Below are 21930 nucleotides of genomic sequence, written 5' to 3'. Positions count from 1 at the left end.
CAGATAATACCGATTTAGGATAGAACCCTTCCATCCCATCAGAATGTATCTATCCTTCGCTCAGCAGCATTTGTCCATTCCAGCCTTCCAAGAACAATAAACCCATTTTGTTAGCTATTGTGCGGTTTTAGCATTACTAAAAACACAGTTAGAGATCTGGAGAAAGAAATGAAACAAGAGGAAATTTTCTTATAAACATAGTTCTGCTTGGTAGAAAGAGAATGAGGAAGAGTAGAAACCTTTTCTATGAGGTTGGATTCCTGATTTACAAGCTGTGTAAGTTTCTGTAAATTCGCATCTATTGCTTCCTGGCCAGCAGGAGATGAGCCTATAGAGCCAAAGAAGAGAAGGTGGGAGCAGAAATAGGATGATTAGTACAGAAAGTGTGAGAGACAGATAGAGTAGAACTATGGGCAAAACTTTTTTTTTTTTTTTTTTTCATTTTGGATAGAGCAAAGGAGGGTTATAACCCCCGTCAGATTTTTTTTCGCCATCTGTGTTCCTTTTCGGGGATTTTCCTTCACTTCCTGTCCCATAGCCAAACAGGAAGTGAGACAAAATACTTAAAAATAAAGGGAATACCTTGGGGACTCCCAGGTCACCAGAACTAGTGTCCCCATTGGAAAATTTCCCCTCTATTACTTTTCTGGGGACAACCCAAAATTTGGGATTCTCTAACTTTCACTTTCAATGATAACGGAAAACAGGACAAATAGAGAGAGTGAATCTCCTTAACAGGAGCACAGACAGCAATAAAAACTGACGGGTTCTAATCCCTCTCTACTCTATCCAACATTTAAAAAAAAATGCAGTTAGTTATACTTTAATCATTATCTGAATGGCATCTTTAAGAGTTTGAATCTTTGATAAATCATATAGCGCCAAACAATGTATATGCCTGGAATACCACCCAGGGTACACACAGAATAGAGGCCTTAAAGCTGAACTCCAGACAAACAGATAAATATACAGTTTAGAGCCTAGAGTAAGGTTCACAAATTGCAAAATTACATAATTTTCATAATTCTGACTCCATACCCCCTTATAATGGAGTTGAAACAAAGCAAACAGGATCTGATTGAAGTGTAGACTTTCAGCTTTTAATACTAAAGCTTTTTTAAATAAGATATTATTTATTGAAATATTTTACATTTAAATAAATAAATAAAAAAACATAAGCCGAAATATAAAAACAAAAAACTGATACAATATAAAAAACAAGCAGCAAAACAAAGTAAAAAAAAAAAAAAAAAAATAAGCAATGTGCGTTGCCCCCCTAAAGCAGAGTTCCACCTATTTTTGCAAGTTGCTTTCATCCACATGCCCATCCACAGTGCAGTCCTAAGGGCTCTTTCACATGGCCGCTCCATATGTCCGTATATCACCCCATCTGTTTGCGGGTGATATACGGACATAATGCTTGTCAATGGGATTGCGGATGTCAGCGGATGACCATCCGCTGACATCCGATTTTCATCCTTTCAGTTCCGTTCCAAAAAACGGAACAGAACAGAACCCTAATTTTTCTTCCGTTAAAAAAACAGAAAGGAAGCAAAAATGGAATGTCAGCGGTGTCATCCGCTGACATCCGCAATCCCATAGACATACACTATTTCCGTATATCATCTGCAAACAGATGGGATGATAGGCGGACATACGGAGTGGATGACACAAATGTCATCCGTGTCCGGCAAAAAAAAAAAAAAAAAAAGTGCCGCAGCGGAAGAAGAAATCTGAGCGGCCGTGTGAAAGAGCCCTAAATGGATATTTATTAATTTATTTTTTTATTCTTTATAAATACCTTCATTTTAAATGTGTCGGCAACACTTCCAGTCCCAGCCGCCTAGGCGATGTCGTCATCAGGTGATTCTCTTGGAGTCCTGGGATATTGGCATCATTGATCCCAGGAGTCCAAAGGAATCACCTGGTTTTCTTTTGATTGACAGTTTGCCATAACGGGACCAACACTTCTGCTGCCATTGCTATGGCAACCTGCAATCAACAAACTGTGCTGTACAGTGTCATTACTGCGCAGATGCAAGATCAGGAGGTGCATGCTGGGTAGCCAATCTCGGAAATGGACACAAGTGGGCTTCATTTGCCCAGAACCACGATGGCCCCTGCCTGCTTCCGAGATAATTTTTTACAGATTAAAATAAGAACACACACATAATTACATTTGGGACAGTATCCAGATAGTAATGTACAATCCGTGGCAATCATGGGGGTGCTTTTAGAAAAAAACTGATTATGGTGCTTTAAATCTAGTCATCCCAGAGAACAATGTTTAAACGCAGTAGAGACCTTTGTAAAGCAATGTGGAGACATATGCCTATAGAATTGAGAACTGGCTATGTCCCTGGGAGTAAACTTATGATGTTCAGTATACAAAGGTGGCAAGTAAGAGCTTCCTTTTACAACTTGGGAGTCTGGCCCACCATCATCCAAAATAATTCAGTATACCACTATGTGTGTCCACCCTTGGTCATAATAAATGTTTCCTATAAATGATACAGTGCTATTACAAGGGTTTTAACAAAAATATTGTATTAGCCATTTAGAAAATACAGCAAACGTTACACTTGCAGCTTACCGGTCCTTACAACTATGGCTACCCCACAGATACGAAGGGCTACGAAGTGTTAATTGCAGAATTACCAGGTAAAAAAGATAGAATAATGAAATTGAATGCATCCACCTTATCAAAGGCTCTGTAAGCTACAATACATTACATTTTTGTTTTGGGGTTTAGATACACATGTAAATTGCAGTGCTAGTGTGCACTGCTGGCTGACTCTTTGCCCTATCATATATTAAAGTGTTACTAAACCCAAAACAGTAAAATCAGTCTGTATATGCAGTAAAACATGCTCATTATACTCACTGTGGAACCTAAGGGGTTAATCCTCTGCATTGTGTAAAAAGGCAGTATGATCCTGTACGCACAGATCCTCCTCCTTCCACTGACTCCAAAACATGCCCCAATAAGACAGTCTATGGAGTAAGGCTGCACATGCTCAGTTTGGTTTGTATTGCTAGAGAGTTTTATTTTTTGGGAGAGTGATGTAATCAGCACAGGGCCAATCAGCACTGTCCAGACAGAGGGTCAGGAGCCCTGCAGCCTCATAGGACAGCTCAGTGCAGTATGAAAACTCCTGCTACAAGCTTCACCAGGAACTTCTAGAAATCACAAGACTGCTCTAATTGCTGATAACAAAGGTATTTAGCAGTTTATATTTACTAAAATAATTGCATTTCCATGTTCTTTGTACTGTGGGAGACCAGATATAGTGAATGCAGGGACCTGGGTTTAGTAACACTTTAAATAAATCAATTAATTGTTACTGGTGTGGCCACCAGGTACCAATATCCACCGTAAAGTTTTACCAGCCATGCTACAAATGGTATGTACATACCTTCAGCATTCCCTGTGAAATAGGCACCAAGAATACGGTCACAAAATTCACACAAGTTAGGAAGTTGCTTTAAATGTTCTTGCAGTTGGACTTTGGGAAGGTGAGCTTTATAGAGAGGAGCCAGGAAACCAAAGACAAACGCATCCAGAGACGTAGGCCTGCAATAAGACAAAACAACCAGCTTACACATTTTAAACCACTGCTGTAACGCTTGCTTTAAATTCAGTTTAGACATTTACGCAACAAAAAACTAGTAAACATACATTCTATAGCGGAAACCGCCAGTTAGTAAGGCGCAGAGGGCGGCCCAGTGCCAGCAGAAATGGAAGATTGTTATCTGCATAGCTAAGAACCCAGTTTTTCAAACGCTGCAATGGCTATCTGGTAAAGTGTGCAATTACAGGTTTCTTAAGTTTTATTTTCTTTGCTTGAAAATATTTTTCAAAGCGTTTGTTACTCCAAAACTTCATATTCCTAATATGTGCCTGCTGTACCATGTACTTGTATGAGAAAGTATTCTGTTCTCTTTGTATTGCTTCCTTTATGTGAAATCCCTGGTGTTCCTCTCAGTCCCTCTGCTTTCCTAATAAAAAACTAACCACACTAAGCAAGAGAACACACTGTGGTCAGTTCCTTAGATATACTGAAAACTCTGTGAGCTTTCCTCCATTGATCAAAATTGTCCTGACACATCCCGCTGCACAGCCATTCACTGGGAAGCTCAATGTGCTGCTGTGTCTCCTTCACCCAGCTCCTATGCAGCTGAGAACAGAGGGAATGTGATCACTTACAAAAAAATAAAAAAGGGGAACAAAAGTTTTAATAATGTATTTTTATATCTGTGCAAAAAAGTTCTGCCTTATATTTCTATTTTAAACTGAATGGGTTGTTTTACAAGGTGATCTTTTACAATTATTAACTTTTTTTTCTTTCACTTTGGTTTTTATTGAGGTGAGAGTAAACAAGAAAACCAATTTTGTTCCAGCATAAAGGCAGAAAAAATAAATAAGAGAAAGAGGAAAAAGTAAAAGGAGTATATTAAAAAAAGAAAAATTCAAGGCATGAAATATAAAAATGGGCTGAACAAATCGACAGGCCAGACCATCTAGTGGCAGTTATGGGTACTGGATGATGCAAAGCTTATAAAAAGGATTAAGCAGAATGAGTATTGTCACATAAGATCAATGCCCCTGGTTTTCAATATTGAAATTGATGTTCACAGAGGCTGCGAAGTTCAAAAAGTCATGGAGGCAGTAGGTTTGGTGATCTAATAGAGAAAGCATTGTAATGAAGCCTTGCACGTACCACCATCGGACGCTCTAAATGGCTCTCCAACCCCCGGGGGAGAAGAGAGGACAATTGAAAATCTGTAAAAAGTGGGAGGTGAGGAGATATCAAGCCTACAGTGTTTTTAACAGAATCCCAAATTGTAAGAAAGGTTGCTTGGGTTAAGGGGTTTGGGGCGATGTGACAGGGCAACTCAGATGAGAGAGGAAAGAGGTACATGATCGGCATCAAGCACATCTATCAAGATCCACAAGGGTTCTATGCTATCTGAATGTAGAGGGAAACCTGAAGGGCTTTATAATGGTAAGACATACTGGGGACACCAAGCCCTTCTTAGAGTTTGGGTTTATATAAAAGATTTCCGCTTAGCCTGGGCCTATTAGATCCCCAAGTAAACTTAAGTACGAGGTGTTGCAGGGAACGAACGACATGGGGTGGAATTGGAGTGGGTAAGACACTTAAAAGGGTACAAAAGCTTAGGAAGAAAGGACATTTTGACAGCATGTATACGGCCAAGCCACGAAATGTGGGTTTTATCCCAGGGTTCTTCAAAAGTTTTCAACTTTTTTCAGTTTTATTTAAAGGGCTGCAGCTTAAATACAATTATAGTGACAAACTGGTTGATGTCAGTTTAAACTATTCGTCTGCAGTGGGCACAATTAAATGTTTATTGATTAGCTGTTTTATGATCGTTACGGATGTATTGGACAACAATTATACATACAGTGCCTTGCGAAAGTATTCGGCCCCCTTGAACTTTGCGACCTTTTGCCAGATTTCAGGCTTCAAACATAAAGATATAAAACTAATTTTTTGTGAAGAATCAACAACAAGTGGGACACAATCATGAAGTGGAATGAAATTTATTGGATATTTCAAACTTTGTTGACAAATAAAAAACTGAAAAATTGGGCGTGCAAAATTATTCAGCCCCTTTACTTTCAGTGAAGCAAACTCTCTCCAGAAGTTCAGTGAGGATCTCTGAATGATCCAATGTTGAACTAAATGACTAATGATGATAAATAGAATCCACCTGTGTGTAATCAAGTCCCTGTATAAATGCACATGCACTGTGATAGTCTCAGAGGTCCGTTTAAAGGGCAGAGAGCATCATGAAGAACAAGGAACACACCAGGCAGGTCCGAGATACTGTTGTGGAGAAGTTTAAAGCCGGATTTGCATACCAAAATACTTCCCAAGCTTTAAACATCCCAAGGAGCACTGTGCAAGCGATAATATTGAAATGGAAGGAGTATCAGACCACTGCAAATCTACGAAGACCTGGCTGTCCCGAGGTGGGAGACTCTGTCCATAGGACAACAATCAGTTGTATACTGCACAAATCTGGCCTTTATGGAAGAGTGGCAAGAAGAAAGCCATTTCTTAAAGATATCAAAAAAAAGTGTAGTTTAAAGTTTGCCACAAGCCACCTGGGAGACACACAAAACATGTGGAAGAAGGTGCTCTGGTCAGATGAAACCAAAATTGAACTATTTGGCAACAATGCAAAACGTTATGTTTGGCGTAAAAGCAACACAGCTCATAACCCTGAACACACCATCCCCACTGTCAAACATGGTGGTGGCAGCATTATGGTTTGGGCCTGCTTTTCTTCAGCAGTGACAGGGAAGATGGTTAAAATTGATGGGAAGATGGATGGAGCCAAATACAGGACCATTCTGGAAGAAAACCTGATGGAGTCTGCAAAAGACCTGAGACTGGGACGGAGATTTGTCTTCCAACAAGACAATGATCCAAAACATAAAGCAAAATCTACAATGGAATGGTTCACAAATAAACATATCCAGGTGTTAGAATGGCCAAGTCAAAGTCCAGACCTGAATCCAATCGAGAATCTGTGGAAAGAACTGAAAACTGCTGTTCACAAACGCTCTCCATCCAATCTCACTAAACTCGAGCTGTTTTGCAAGGAGGAATGGGCAAAAATTTCAGTCTCTCGATGTGCAAAACTGATAGAGACATACCCCAAGCGACTTACAGCTGTAATCGCAGCAAAATGTGGCGCTACAAAGTATTAACTTAAGGGGGCTGAATAATTTTGCACGCCCAATTTTTCAGTTTTTTATTTGTTAAAAAAAGTTTGAAATATCCATTAAATTTCGTTCCACTTCCTGATTGTGTCCCACTTGTTGATTCTTCACAAAAAATTACAGTTTTATATCTTTATGTTTGAAGCCTGAAATCTGGCAAAAGGTTGAAAAGTTCAAGGGGGCCGAATACTTTCGCAAAGCACTGTACCTACGGGGAAAGCTGGCTATGCACCAGTAGAATTTTGTTTAACAAACATTCTTAAAACAAAATTTGTAGATTTTCCAATCATTGGTCAAATTGACGATGTTCACTTTAAACTGCAGTGATGAGAAAATTTGGAGGAGCGCGATGGAATATTTCTCGATTGAATGAACAATTCATAACAGTGAATGTGGTTTTCGATTAGTGGTGTCAATGAAGTCCATTCGCCTCAAATCAAATGTTAAAAGCAAACATTTGAAGTATTTTCAAATAATATTAATCAAGTCACTGAATGTACTGTGAGAATGTTCTGGAGAATATAAAGACAGGAGAGTGGTTTCTAAATGTGTAACCCTTTCTTAGGACAGACAGTGTTCAAATCTAATTTACAGCTAATAATGAAGAACGGCAAATACATTGCAGACAGGGTTAATTACCATCAAAAAGCAGGGAGAGCATGTAATGATTTTTAAGCAAGTAAAAAACATTTAAAAAAAAAAAAAGATAACCAGCAATTGTTAAATATGTTTTAAGGTATACCATGTTAAATGGGCCATACACACTATACAATTGTCTTTCGATTTTTTCCTTTAGATTTACCAAAACCATATAATATGGTCAAATCTAAACACTTTTTATTTGTATGCAGTCAGGCAGGCCTTTCCACTATTAGTTGAAGGTAAATCTAAAGGAAATCTAACAACAAAAGTTGTATAGTGTGTATCCAGCTAAAGAGAACATGTAACAAATATAAAGCAGGTGTTATCCCAATATTGGAAACACACTAAGTCTCCTTCAAACTAAAAACAATGATAATGTAGGACAGTTGCCAGCCAAGCTGGCCGTGTATGTTCGCCCAACAATTAACTTTTCTTTTTGCTCCCTGGTCTGCTTAATACACCAATAAAAGTATTTTGTTATATCTGTTTAACCACTTAAGCCCCGGAAGATTTTACCCCCATTCCGACCAGGGGGTATTTTGCGATTCGGCACTGCGTGACTTTAACGGACAATTGCGCGGTCGTGCGACGCTGTACCTAAACGAATTTGGCGTCCTTTTTTTCCCACAAACAGAGCTTTCTTTTGGTGGTATTTGATCACCTGTGCGATTTTTTGATCACGCGCTATAAACAAAAAAAGAGCGTCAATTTTGCAAAAATAGCAATATTTTTCACATTTTTTTATATGAAATTCCCCAAAAAAAAAAATTTAAAAATCAAATTTTTTTTACTTTTTCGGCCAATTTGTTTTATGCTACCTATGTTTGGTAAAAAAAAATCGCAAAAAGCGTATTTTGATTGGTTTGCGCAAAAGTTATCGCGTTTACTAACAAAGGGAAAGATTTCTGTCATTTTTGTTGTTTTTTTTTTTTAACGTGTAATGGCGGCGATCTGCGATTTTTTTTTGCGGTACTGCGACATTGGGGCGGACAGATCGGACCCTTGACTGACATTTTTGACACTTTTGGGGTTACCAGTGACATTTCTACAGTAATCAGTGCTATATATATGCACTGTTACTGTAAAAATACACTGGTAGTGAAGGGGTTAACTTTATTTGGGAGGGAGGGGCTGTGTGTATCCCTAGGGGCGTGCTTTCTACTGTGATTGGCTGGGGCTTGAGCTGTATGGACACTGATCAACGGATCTACATACTAGATCCGAGTGATCAGTATCCTAACAGCAAGGAGAATGACAGGTGGCTTGTTTACACAAGCTGCCTGACATTCTCCCTCTCCCCCGCCGATCGCCGAGTGACCGGCGGACATCGGGTCTGCCGGTCACACGCGCGGGGGGGTCCGTGACCACGCGGGAGCGGGAGCGCGCCTCCGGGGGCGCGCGCTCGCTCCCTAGACCCTCACAAGCTAGTGACGTAGCCCTACGTCACTTTGCCTGTGAGGGGCTGACTGCCGACGTAGATCGGCGTTAGGCAGTCGGCAAGTGGTTAAGAAGTACAAATAATACATGTTGTAAAAAAAAATCTGAACCACCCTGTGTCCTGTACACAATTCCTGTGTTATCTCAAGGGGCCTAAGTCCTTCCAGTTCTCATCTTGAAATTACAAAAATAATTGTCCTTATGTTGTGAAGAATAGGCTAGTGGAAGGGTTTAAGTAGTTTAGCAAAAGACAACATCATTCAGTGGGGGATATTTACTAAAAGCGATGCACTCAGAATCTGGTGCAGTTGTGCATGGTAGCCAATCAGCTTCTAACTTTAGCTTGTTCAATTAAGCACTGGCACTAAAAACTGGAAGCTAATTGGTTTCTATGCAAAGCTGCATCAGCTTTTGCACTGTCCAATTTTAGTAAATAACACCCATTGTGTGGTCAGCTTAAGCTGGCGGCCATAGACTGTTCGAATCTCAGCTGGTCCCGGCTAAAACAGCCGAGATTCAAACCATGTATGACCAAGCTGATTGTACTCAAGTTGATTAATCGATTACCCTGGGTACAACTAGCCTGTCAGATTTTTATGCGATTACTGCCAGCGGCTTTAGCCGCTAGCCATAATCATTGTGTGTTCTTCCAGCCAGGACGGCTCCCCTCGCTGGGAGAACACAATAGCCCCGTGGGAATCAAGCGATTTTTCTATCCTGCAATCCTATCCTGGTTGCAGGAAAGAAAATCAAGTTATCTATGGCTGGGTTTACAATAGTGATCTGAGTGCATTTCTGCCAGATCGAAATGTGAATGTATTGCAGAGGTTTACTGTGTATGATTTTTCTTTATTTTGCCTTCTATGCATATGTAGGTCGCCAATATAATGCAACTAGTACTCTATTTGCAAACACATAATAAATAAAGCTCTAATGAATAAACCAGAGTAAGCCACTTTCTAATCCTGACACACAGCAATTTACCCAAATTGTGTTCAGATTTTTTATCCAAATCAGTCGGACATCTAAGCAATAATAAACAATGTTTTACTCTGAAGCCATCAGGGTTCTCTGTGTTCTTTCTCTAACTCACATTTCTCCAAAAAAGTAGTGTGATGCTCCCAGTCTGTTGGAGAGGAGATTTAGACATTCCTTGGCATCTTTGTAAACCTATAAAACAGAAAATGTTATGAGCAGAAAATCCCAAGCTATAATAACTACTGCAAAAATGGTAATATCTTTTTTGAGGACATTTTGTTGTTGCCTGTTCGTCCATGAAAAAAAAAAAAAATATTTAGGAAAAATTGGAAACCGCATTAATGGGTCACATTATGACATTAACCGGATATACTGCTCTTTATGCAGGTAATACCCGCTCTTGGACCTTTCCATATTTTGTAGTATTACCACCAAGAAATAAAAAGGATTCAACTGAGTTTTATACAACCAATCTAAATTAAAAAGAAACTACTGTCAAAGTGAGTGTGTGTGTGTGTGTGTGTGTGTGTGTCTGTGTGTGTGTGTGTGTGTGTCTGTGTGTGTGTGTGTGTGTGTCTGTGTGTGTGTGTGTGTGTGTGTCTGTGTGTGTGTGTGTCTGTGTGTGTCTGTGTGTGTGTGTCTGTGTGTGTGTGTGTGTGTGTGTGTCTGTGTGTGTCTGTGTGTGTGTGTGTGTGTGTGTGTGTGTGTCTGTGTGTGTGTGTGTCTGTGTGTGTGTGTGTGTGTGTGTGTGTGTGTGTGTGTGTGTGTGTGTGTGTGTGTGTGTGTGTGTGTCTGTGTGTGTGTGTGTCTGTGTGTGTGTGTGTGTGTGTCTGTGTGTGTCTGTGTGTGTGTGTCTGTGTGTGTGTGTGTGTGTGTGTCTGTGTGTGTCTGTGTGTGTGTGTGTGTGTGTGTGTGTGTGTGTCTGTGTGTGTGTGTGTCTGTGTGTGTGTGTGTGTGTGTGTGTGTGTGTGTGTGTGTGTGTGTGTGTGTGTGTCTGTGTGTGTGTGTGTGTGTCTGTGTGTGTCTGTGTGTGTCAGAGTTTTCCAAACTACCATATGAAAAAGTCCTAATTTCAAAAGTATTCTCCACCTTACTTTGGGTACACTTAAGCCTAAATTTTGCTGCAACTAATTTATCACTGGAGTCCACATATTTAATTAAAAGGAGTCCATTTTTTGTGTGCCCTTAAAACATTACAATGATCTAGAAACCGGTTTATGGGAGAACCCAAGTTAGAGATTCTGGAAGGGCACCAATCAGGGATGGGTTACAAAATATATTACAAACTTTTAACATCTGCGTAGGGCCATTAAAGTCATAATTAGTATAAAACTTTAAAGTTTGAAACCTAGAAAAGGCGGTCAGTGATAATGAAGAAAGGGTATAGGAGAAGTAACCAAAAGGAGGGGCAGAAAACCATATGAGTGTAAAGACCAAATCTGAATTTCTTGGCCCTTCAAGCCTTTTTGGCATTACCACCAAATTGGATACGGTCCAGATTTGCAGCTCCACCTCCCTACAGATTTAAGCTCTCCTCTCCCAAGATCACGAGCAGAGGAGAGGTGCCTGCTTGCTTGGATGACCTCAGGAATACATCTGTCAAAGTCAAACGTATACTGGCCGGCAATCTATTTTTACAAATATTTGAGGTTAGTCAGGCTTGCAGTCACTTTTCATTTCATGAATGTCTTGCAAGTGAACCTCTGAGAGACATGTGTGGGCAAGAGTGCAAGCCTGGATATGGTCTGAACTAGTAGGAGGGACATAAAAATATTGAAGCTGAATGGGTGCACGGCTTTATTATTCTAGTCAGAGCTCCATAACTAACATAGACAAAAGTTTTAATAAAGTGTCAATGTAAAACAAATTGAAAAAAATGCAGTTGAGGCCTTTATACAGCCCACCTTGAAGGACAATAAAAATATTAGGAATATTAGAGCATCTAACAAGATTTTCCGTCTTATATTAAAAGTAACTAAAGGCATTCCATGCTTTTAGATAGAAGTGTTTACAGGCATACCCCGCTTTTAAGTACACAATGGGACCAGAGCATGTATGTAAAATGAAAATGTACTTAAAGTGAAGCAATACCTTTTTGTCATTTCCTAGGCAAGCTGTCTGGCCACAAATATGATATGTTGTAGTCCTGGGTTCCCTCACATTGCTCCCTAAGTTTGGTATCCCTGTCACTTAAGGTTTGGGAGTAGTGCCATGTCAAGCTGACTAAGATTTCCCATAGACGCCAATGTTAAAAACTGGGAGTAATGCCATGCCAAGCTGACCAGGCTGTGTCCGTACTCGCGAGTGTACTTAAAGTGAGTGTACTTAAAACGGGGTATGCCTGTACTTATTTATGGCTTAGAAGCAATTTGGAGGCTAATCTTGCTGATTGGATGGTGAAAGATCCTGTCTCAGTAGTAATAGCAAGCAAAGGTCCTCCGTTTGCCTCAAAATTATTGATTGTAATGTCACGTGATTGTAAAGTCATTTTTTTAAATCAAAATAACAAACTTGTTATACTTACCTCCTCAGTGCAGTTCGTTTTGCACAGGGCAGCCTGGATCATCCTCTTCTCAGGTCCCTCTTCGGTGCTCCTGGCCCCTCCCTCCTGTTGAGTGCCACCACAGCAAGCAGCTTGCTTTGGGGGCACCTGAGCCGAGCTGCAGCTTCATGTATCCTTTGAGACACAGGGCTGCCTTTTAGCCTCGCCCCCTCTCTCCTGATTGGCTAACTGAGTTTGATTGACAGCAGCGGGAGCCAATTGCGCCGTTGCCGTGTCTCAGCCAATCAGGAGAGAGTCCCGGACGGCTGAGGCACTCGTTGACATCGCTGGATTGAGGGAGGGCTCAGGTAAGTACTAGGGGGGCTGCTGCACACAGAAGGCCTTTTTATCTTAATAGAAAGGAAAATCCCAGAGTGGCTGGAATTTATATAGCGCTTGCTAGTATAAGTCAATACTAGCAAGCGCTATATAAATTCCAGCCACTCTGGGATTTTCCTTTCTATACACATCACTTATCCTATAGCAGCTGCTAAAATCACACATATTTATTGATTTATCCCTAGTTATCCCCCCACTCTCCAAATAGGCCACCCATAGGCGCGAGGGATATACATTATTTAGTGTATATATCTTTTTCCACTTTTTATCTTAATGCATAGAATGCATTAAGATAAAAAAAACCTTCTGACTTTACAACCCTTTTAAATATTGTACGGCTGAATTAGGGTAAATATGGTGTTCTGAAGGATTGGACTCAAAATTGGAGTACCCATAAATCCATGAGTTTTTTCAAGGTCCAGGATTTACCCATATTAAATAACCTCTATAACCCAAAGGTTTGAAACCAGTGATAAAGACCGAAGATGACAACCCCACACTGGCTGCCCCAAGTCACTAGACAAGGCTGATTCCTGGTCTCTACCTGTTGAGCTGGAATTAAAAAAAATAAATAAATTGCATGAAAGACTCTGGCAGGCCAAGTCTCCAAAAAGAAGCGCCCTCTATAGCAGTAACTTTCAGGGAGGGTGACCTATATCGGGCCTTTCACCCTCTGGATGTCTGATGGTCCAGCAACCCAGCATCCCTCCTTTTAGAGGTTTAGCCACACAGGTAGGAACCAGGGGCCCTTAAAAGAAATATTGATAAATTATCCTAATACGAAAAAGTCCTATTAGGTGATGTTATCTTCTGCCTAGTAAAATTAAACAAATGCGAGGGTTAAGTGGATTTTTTAACATTACTTTTATTTTCTATTCCAGTTTAGGTGGGGAGCACGGTCTTAGTTGGTCTATTACAAAGAAGGCAAATAGGCCAATGTATCCCCCTCCCACTGAGATGAGACAGATTGACTCAACCACACATATAGTGGTCAGAACTGTGTAAGGTGAGGAAATACCAGCTACCGTCCACTTTTTAGGAAAGTTTGAGTATTCTTTTTTTATATGTGGTGCTACAAAAATAAGCAAAATAGATGAAAGTAAATATGAAGTGTAAATATAAATGGAAGGATAAAGAAGGTATTGCTTTTGTCCTGGCATCTGTGTACTGCCCCAGTGACACCCATCTTTACTCCGTCTAGAAGTCAGCATAGGGGCAGTCATGGTCCCACCCATTGTGTTCTTATAGATTATAGGAGGTGTAGCCAACAGCGAGCTTGTTAGTGCCTGCTTTGCCTGATTTTGTGCACCCCATTTCCTTATTCTATGCAAAGCCATCAGATAGAAAAGTTGAAACTAGAGAATTATATGGGGAAAAAAGCTACAGTCCTGTCTGAAAGCAGGACAAAAAGCCTACAGAAGCTGAATTCAACAGATTTGAAACGTTCAATCTGATAAGAGAGCTAGATTCTATCCAGGATTGTTAGAGGTATTAAACCCAAAAGCAAACATTTATTTTATTGCAGCTTACCAATTGTTAGATGTGATGGCTGCAATCGTTTTCTTTTATACTGTAGTCTCTTTCTTTTATTTTCATCTGGTGATCCAGCTGGTAAGCCTGTTTTTTAAAAAGAACAAGCTCTCTGGCAGATTTATCAGTTACAGGAATGGGACAAACCATTTACTGCTACAGGGGTGCTTACAATGATTAGCTTTTATTTATGTAAAGCCTTTATACCATAAAGGTAAAAAACTGTTACTTTAATAGCAGTGTGAGCTGGCGTTTGGCTTTGTTAGTGTATTTAAATATGCTAGTTCATTTAACACTCCCCTCCCTACAGACAGCCAATGCTGCTGTCCATAGATGCACCTGTGCTCCTTCATCCAGAGTGGAGGCACTCTAATACAGAATGTGTGTTACTGGCCAGATCATCATCAGGTGAAAACAGAGAGGAAAAAGCCTAAGAAACAAAACTACTGCAGCCACCACATCTGATTGGTAAGCTGCAATGTATTACATTATTGGTTTATAGGTTAATATCAACAATGCTTTATTCATCAAAAATACAAGTAGTCTAGCTCATCCCAGCAAACACAGCAAAGTTCTAACATGTTTCAGCCAAAGCTGAAGGAGCTATGATTAAGGCTCTGGCTGGAATGTGTTGGAACCTTGACGTGTCTTATGGGACGCTCTAGACCAGTGGTCCTCAACCCTGGCCTAAAGGGCCCACTACCAGGCCAGATTTTCAAGATAACTGAAATACATCCCAGGTGATATCATTTGCTGCTCAATGATTGCGGTACTCTAGTCTGCATCTCCCCAAGGTAATACCTAAAATCTGGCCAGTTAGTGGGCCCTGTAGGCCAGGGTTGAGAACCACTGCTCTAGACCACATGTATTTGTGGTGAATAAAACATTTTTTAAAGGTTCGTGGATAGACTCTAGCTCCCTTATCAAACTGCATGTTTCAGAGATGTGCAGGAACCTGGGCTGCTTGAGCCTGACATCCCTGGAATGAATACTGACGTAGGAGGTAGAAATGTATATGGTATAGAGCTGCCATCATCCCAGTATAAGCAGAACAAGAGAATATCCCTCCAATGGGAAGGGACTATTGTGGGAACATCAGACAAAAGATCTTCAAAGAGACAAATATAAATATAAAAATTGATGAATTTTATTATACATCAAGATAAAAATAAATAGTATAATTGGTTAAAGGAATAGCTTATACACATTTTTGGTTGCCTCATCAGTTAACCTCTGTCTAAGGTAGCTTTATCTTGTGCTGCCACCATATAGGTGTATAAGCCATTCCTTTAACCATTTACCGTATTTTCACGACTATAAGGCGCACCGGATTATAAGGCGCAGTATCAATGATCGACCGCTAACGTGTTTTTTTCCATACATAAGGCGCACCGGGTTATAAGGCGCATTAAATGACACAAAACTCTGATAAGTCAAACTTTATTCAACTCTTTCACAATAACCATAAAATGGTTTTTAACAATAACTCTCAACATTGTTCAGTGAAATACAATACAAAACAATACACTCACTGTTTCAGCTTATTCCTCTACCGCAAATCCATCAAAGTCTTCATCTTCACTGTCTGAGTTTAACCTTTCATCGGCATCAAGCACGTCCAGATCCCTCTCATCATTATCATCACTATCGGAGTCAGTCTCATTGCTGTTACTTGGCTGTTCAGTGACAATTCCGGCCTTCCTGAAAGCTCGGATGACACTGGAGACTGATACCTTCGCCCAGGCATCCACGATCCACTGGCAGATAGTGGCGTAACTTGTTCGGCGTTGCCTCCCTGTCTTGGTGAATGTGTGTTCGCCTTCTGTCATCCAATGCTCCCACGCAGCTCGCAATTTAACTTTAAATGATCTGTTGACACCAATATCTAGCGGCTGGAGTTCTTTGGTTAATCCACCCGGAATGATGGCAAGCACTGAATTCGTTTTCTTCACTTGGGTTTTGACAGTATCGGTCAGATGGGCGCGCATGGAGTCACAGATCAATAGGGACGGAGATTTGTGGAAAAAGCCATCCGGTCTCTTAACGTAAACCTCTCTCAGCCACTCACTCATCGTCTCCTCGTCCATCCAGCCCTTCGGGTTAACCTTGATGATGACGCCAACCGGAAACTTTTCTTTCGGCAAAGTCTTCCGCTTAAAAATTACCATGGGTGGTAGTTTCTGGCCATTAGCCTGGCAACCGAGAACTACAGTGAAGGATGACTTCTCGTTTCCCGTAGTGCGTATAGATACCGTACTGGTCCCTGTTTTCTCGACAGTACGGTTTACGGGGATATCGAAGGTAAGGGGGACCTCGTCCATGTTGGTGATGTGTTCTGGCCGGATCTTCTGTTCATTGATCTTGTTCTTGCAGTAGGTGCGGAAAATGGTCAGCTTTTCTTGGTAATCCTTTGGCAGTTGCTGCGAGATGGTAGTTCTTGTGCGGATGGATAGATTACGCCTTTTCATAAAACGGAAGCACCAAGAGGGACCTCCTCGAAAGTCGTTTATCTCCATGTCGCGTGCTATAGCTGTTGCTTTGAGTCGAATAGAGACAGTGGAGACGCTTCTACCTGCGGTTCTCTGTTCATTAACCCACTGTTCAATTTTGTCCTCCAACTGTGGCCATCTTGCTTTGTTTCCTCGGAAACTCAGTTTGGTCTTCTTTACCTGGCGCAGGGCATCTTCTTGCTTCCTCCACTTCCGTACCATTGATTCATTAATGTTGAATTCTCTCGAAGCTGCTCTATTTCCATGTTGTATTGCGTGACTGATAGCATTGAGTTTGAAATCTGCTTCGTAAGCATGTCTCTTTACAGGAGCCATTTTTGGGGCAGCGGGTATGCACACACCTCCTGACTACGATGGCCGTAATGCTCAATCAAAGCAGTGCAGCTTCGTAGCTTACCGAGGCCGTGCTAAAACATTGACAGATTAACATTGACAGATTTTTGAGCGCCGTGTACCACATAAATCAGTTCTAGGTAACTGGGATGAGAAGGGGAAAACACAGCCATACATTAGGCGCACCGCATTATAAGGCGCACTGTCGATATGTGAGAAAATTTAAGGATTTTAAGTGCGCCTTATGGTCCGAAAAATACGGTATACTAATACATTTTTATCTTGATGTATAATAAAATTCATAGTTTTTTTTATATTTGTGTCTTTGGAGATCTTTTGTCTGATGTGCCCACAATAGTCCCTTGCTATTGAAGGGTAGTTCCTTGTTCTACTGATGTAGAGGTAGAACGACTCTTGAAGATTTGTATTTGAAATTTTGAGCAGATGCTGTGACTTTAGCACATCAGCAATGTTTCATGGACAGATTGTACAGATATTTGGTGCCTTAAGCTGATCTTTTATATACACATTGGTTCCATTGCTACCTGAGCTTCCACTTCATTCAGACTGTACAGCGGAGGCTGCCCCTTGGTCACCAGGATCCTGTTTAAAGCCTCTCTGGACATCTTCCCAGGCAGGTAATATCTCAAAGGGAAAGGAGTGTGTGATGAGTACCAGGGCCTTGTTAAACTGGAATAATTTTCAGCATCAACCCAAAACGTGTGCAGCTGTGAAAATAAAGATGAAGAATCGGAAAGAAAAATTAAATAACCAGTACGGAATCTTAATTCAGCTATAAATCAGTGTGAACAAGATTACATGATTCATAAAGTAATCCACATCCAAATTTTCTGACAGCTTGTGTCAGGTATTTTTATTCCGTCAGCAAATCTCCACCATGATTTAACTATATCCTGACCAAGCTCTATAGGTGTTTTCCTTTAAGAGAAACCTCTATCATCAAACAGATGCTGTCATTCTGACCACCTTCTCTTGTTAGTTGCCTGGCTGTCTATGACTTTAAGGCTGGGTTCACATATATGGTGATCTGGTCTGTGCTGTGTGGAGAGGTATAAAGGTAGGTTGTGGGCAGCTCCCCCCCCCCCCCCTGATACAGCTATGCATCTTTTACTTTCCTGGCAAATAAAACTGGTAAAAACTGGTTTTGTAAGGGCGTTTGGTACACACAGACTGGATTTTTATCCTTTGTAGGTTTTGAGGAATATTTTTAAATTACATTTTTTTATGCCCAGTGTTCAGCTTTAAGCAATTGTTTGTCACCGTCCCTGGGAGTGAAAGACAGATAATTTGGATTGCTTCAAATGGGTTCTGTGTTTACACTTATGATAATGTGTGTTGAACTTCAATGTCAGAGACAGGCTCTTCCTATTGTCTGTGTATTGAGGTGTGATGCCTGTCTTTCCCATTGTGAATTGTTAATGAACTCACATATTGTTTCTGTCCAGATGGCTAGATTATTCGTTCAGGTTAATTCTATTTCTGTATACAATTTCATCTGTCTATGATAATGTAATCAGGCAACCCCTGACCTGTGTGTGGTAATCTGATCAGGAGAGGGATGTCCATGCTGTATATAAACTGTGTGACTGTTCAATAAAGGAGGAGGTTCCAAAACATATACAAGCTAAGTTGTCGGCTAGCTTTGTATGGGGGGGAATATTTGAAATCTATGTTCAAGACTGGGAGGAAGCGGTATACTGACGGAAGTCCACAGACACAGTGTGGGTCGCGGTTCCGTTACAGTTTGAATATAAGATTTTAACGTTTTTGTTAACTGGAAATCTTGCCAGTAACAGACTTGCAAGCTGAGAACACTAAGCCACTGCCTTGCAGCAGCAGTAGCAGCGTTTTCACTTTTTTATGCTTGGTGATCTGATAGTCCTGATAGGCAACTCATTGACTAGCTGAAATAATTTTTCCCCACAACCAGTGACTATTGGTCAAAAGTCCTATATAGTAGACACCATATCAAAAAGTAATTATCCAGCCAGGTGCACAGATTGACATGAAGAAACCAATTAATAGCAAAGGTGATAACTGCGCTCAGCATTTAAAAGTGCTATAGGTGCATAATAAAAAGTGCTATAAGTGCATCAATGCATTAGTGATTGTTCACAATCAATAAATATGCAAATACAATGGTGTATACATAGATAAATAAATAAATATTGGCATTCATTGGGCTAAAAAAAGTCCTTAAAGTGCTCTGTGCGACTGTGCAAATCTAAATCTTCAGCAATCTTGGATTAGATGGGAACCTCCACCACAAACACCTCCACCCAGTGGTCAGATGATATACTCCTTACCAGAATGCGATGACCCCTTAATTACAGGGGGTCAAACCCGGCATATCACTCCACATTGGCTCAAGGTTATCCTCATCACTGTTATCGCCTCAAAGAATTTTGCCCGAATGCTTTAACAAGGTTCCGGATCTCCGGACATTAAGGTGCAAAGAAAGATAAAGAAAACTCCAATAGTGTAATACCGTTTGATACTGGATTTAATAAAAGATATATTGCACTTACATCATAGCGGTGTTTAAGCGCCTGTAGTACAAAGTAAAACAGCTGGTCTGGTGGATGGGACGCCGCTCTCGCTCCACGCCTCACCTCACCGGAACTCTAGAGTTTTTGGTGACAGATTACCTTTAACCACTTCAATACAGGGCACTTTCACCTCCTTCCTGCCCAGGCCAATTTTTAGCTTTTAGCGCTGTTGCATTTTGAATGACAATTGCGCTGTCATGCAACGCTGTACCTAATCCAAATTTATTTCATTTTTTCCCACAAATAGAGCTTTCTTTTCGTGGTATTTGATCACCGCAAGGTTTTTGCTTTTTTGCTACACAAATAAAAAAAGTTTGAAAAAAAAAAAAAAGTTTTTTTGTTTATGTTATAAAATTTTGTAAATAGATATGTTTTTTCCTGCATTGATGACCACTAATGAGGCTGCACTGACAGGCACTGATGGGGTGGCACTAATATGCAGCACTGATGGGCACTGATGGGTAGCACTGATATGAAGCATTGGTGGGCACTGATAGGCGGCACTGATGGGCACTGATAGGTGGCACTGATAGGCAGCACTGGTGGGCAATAATAGGCACTGGTGGGCGGCACTGATAGATTGCAATGATGGGCACTGGTGGGCACTGCACTGATAGATGGCAATCATGGGAAGCTCTGATGGGGAGGGCACTGAAAGGGTCCCTGAGCCCTGATTGCAATCCCTGGTGGCCATGGTAAAGAGAAGGCGCCACTCAGTGAAGCAGTAATAACAAATTTATTAAGCTCATATCAAAACTTACATAAAAGCAAAAAGTGGAGCGTCATGACCCGGCATCCTTCAGATTGGTCTGAAGAAGGAGCTGTTGTGAGCACGCTCCGAAACCGGTAACCGCCCATTCCACCGCCCAGTTCTCGTCTACGGCCGCACGGTCTTTCTGTGAGGTATGAGGTTCACCGCAGCGACACTCTGATTCAGCCCCTGGATTGGTTTAGGCTGCTGGCAGCTTCCACAATGGGTACACGGTGAATTAGGAAGGACGCCGGGTCATGACGCTTACATGTGGGATCTCGCTTAGGCCCTGTAAGAGCTGCCCTTAATGATAGCACTAACACTGTGCTTTTGGAACATTCAGTCTGGTTAACATCTCACCTATCAAGACTGTCTGGAACAAAGGACCCATCCCCCAGCAAGAGCGCCCATTCATTTTCCTTTTGCAATCCCTGGTGGCCAAGGGTGGGCATCCCTGGTGGTCATGGTTAACATCCCTGGTGGCCATGGGTGGGCATTCCCTGGTGGCTCTAGTGGCACCCCCCCAAGGGTCTGCACTGGTAATCAATGCTCTGATTACCAGCACAGACCCCCCCGTCAGGAGAGCCGCAGATCGGCTCTCCTCTACTCGTGCCTGTCAGGCGCAAACTCAGGAAAGCCGATCAACTGCACTTCCTATTTACTATGTGACCAGCTATGATTGGACACAGCTGGTCACATGGTAAAGAGCCTACGTCAGTAGGCCTTTTTTACCGAGATCGTAGATGCGGTGTGTCAGAGTGATACACCGCAGCACCGATCACCGCTCTGCACGCCCCCCCGGGGGCACACAGAGCGCTTTATCCTACTGGACGTCAAATGATGGCCAGTCAGGATAATACAACCACTTTGCCGCCGTCAATCCGCTATAGGGCGGGCGGCAAGTGGTTAAAGAGACATCTCACTTGTCTTTCAATGAAGCTAATGCACTGCAAACAGGCTGAGGAAAGTGACACGAGGACCCGGAAATCATGTTTTACATGTTGCTTCTGGGTAAGTAACAGGAAGGGGAGACCAGTGAACAAACACTCGCTAGCCTCCTTCCTCTCCACCTGGTAGCAATCGCCATGTTTGCCTCAGGCCCATGGAGTCCAGGAAACATGGTGAGAGCGGCTTTTACCAGGGTGTATCTAAGCGATCCGGTGGCTGTAAAGCTTCCGGATCTCTTCCATCCGATAGCCAACTTGTCAGATTTATACATGCTCCCTCACTGCCACCACAGTTAAAAGGTTAAGCCTAGATGTGGGGCACTACCCTTAGTACATTATGCCTGCCTCTCCTATTACCCCTCTTGAACCTATTTCTTCCCCTTCTTTTCCTGTTCATTCCCACTTTTCTGTAATCTATCATTTAACCTCCTAAACAAGTGTTGGTATACACTGGGGAAAATAATTATTTTATCCCCCGCAGATTTTGTAAGTTTAGGCTATTGTCTAGAGGACCATTACCCTCATAGGGGATAGGAGGTGTACATTATCCATTTCAACATCCAGAGGAAAAGTACACAGGGACCCAGAATCCTACCT

General features: G+C 41.4%; 1 protein-coding gene across 1 annotated transcript in view; it reads right to left on the bottom strand.

Moving 5' to 3' along the window:
* The window catches only part of MTX3 (metaxin 3), a 76417-nt gene that overhangs the window by 6387 nt on the left and 48100 nt on the right, over window positions 1-21930 (bottom strand). Inside the window, exons 5-8 of the mRNA XM_082268524.1 lie at window positions 17611-17793; window positions 9927-10003; window positions 3417-3574; window positions 240-328 (exon numbers count right to left, since the gene is read on the bottom strand). Of these exons, the coding sequence (XP_082124650.1) occupies window positions 240-328; window positions 3417-3574; window positions 9927-10003; window positions 17611-17793 (507 nt within the window). The remainder of the gene's footprint in view (window positions 1-239; window positions 329-3416; window positions 3575-9926; window positions 10004-17610; window positions 17794-21930) is intronic.

The sequence above is a fragment of the Pelophylax lessonae genome, assembly GCF_965119305.1.
Source record: "Pelophylax lessonae genome assembly, chromosome: 1".
Taxonomy (NCBI): Eukaryota; Metazoa; Chordata; class Amphibia; order Anura; family Ranidae; genus Pelophylax; species Pelophylax lessonae.
The sequence above is the reverse complement of the archived record's forward strand: the minus strand, read 5'-3'. Positions and strand labels throughout refer to the sequence as shown.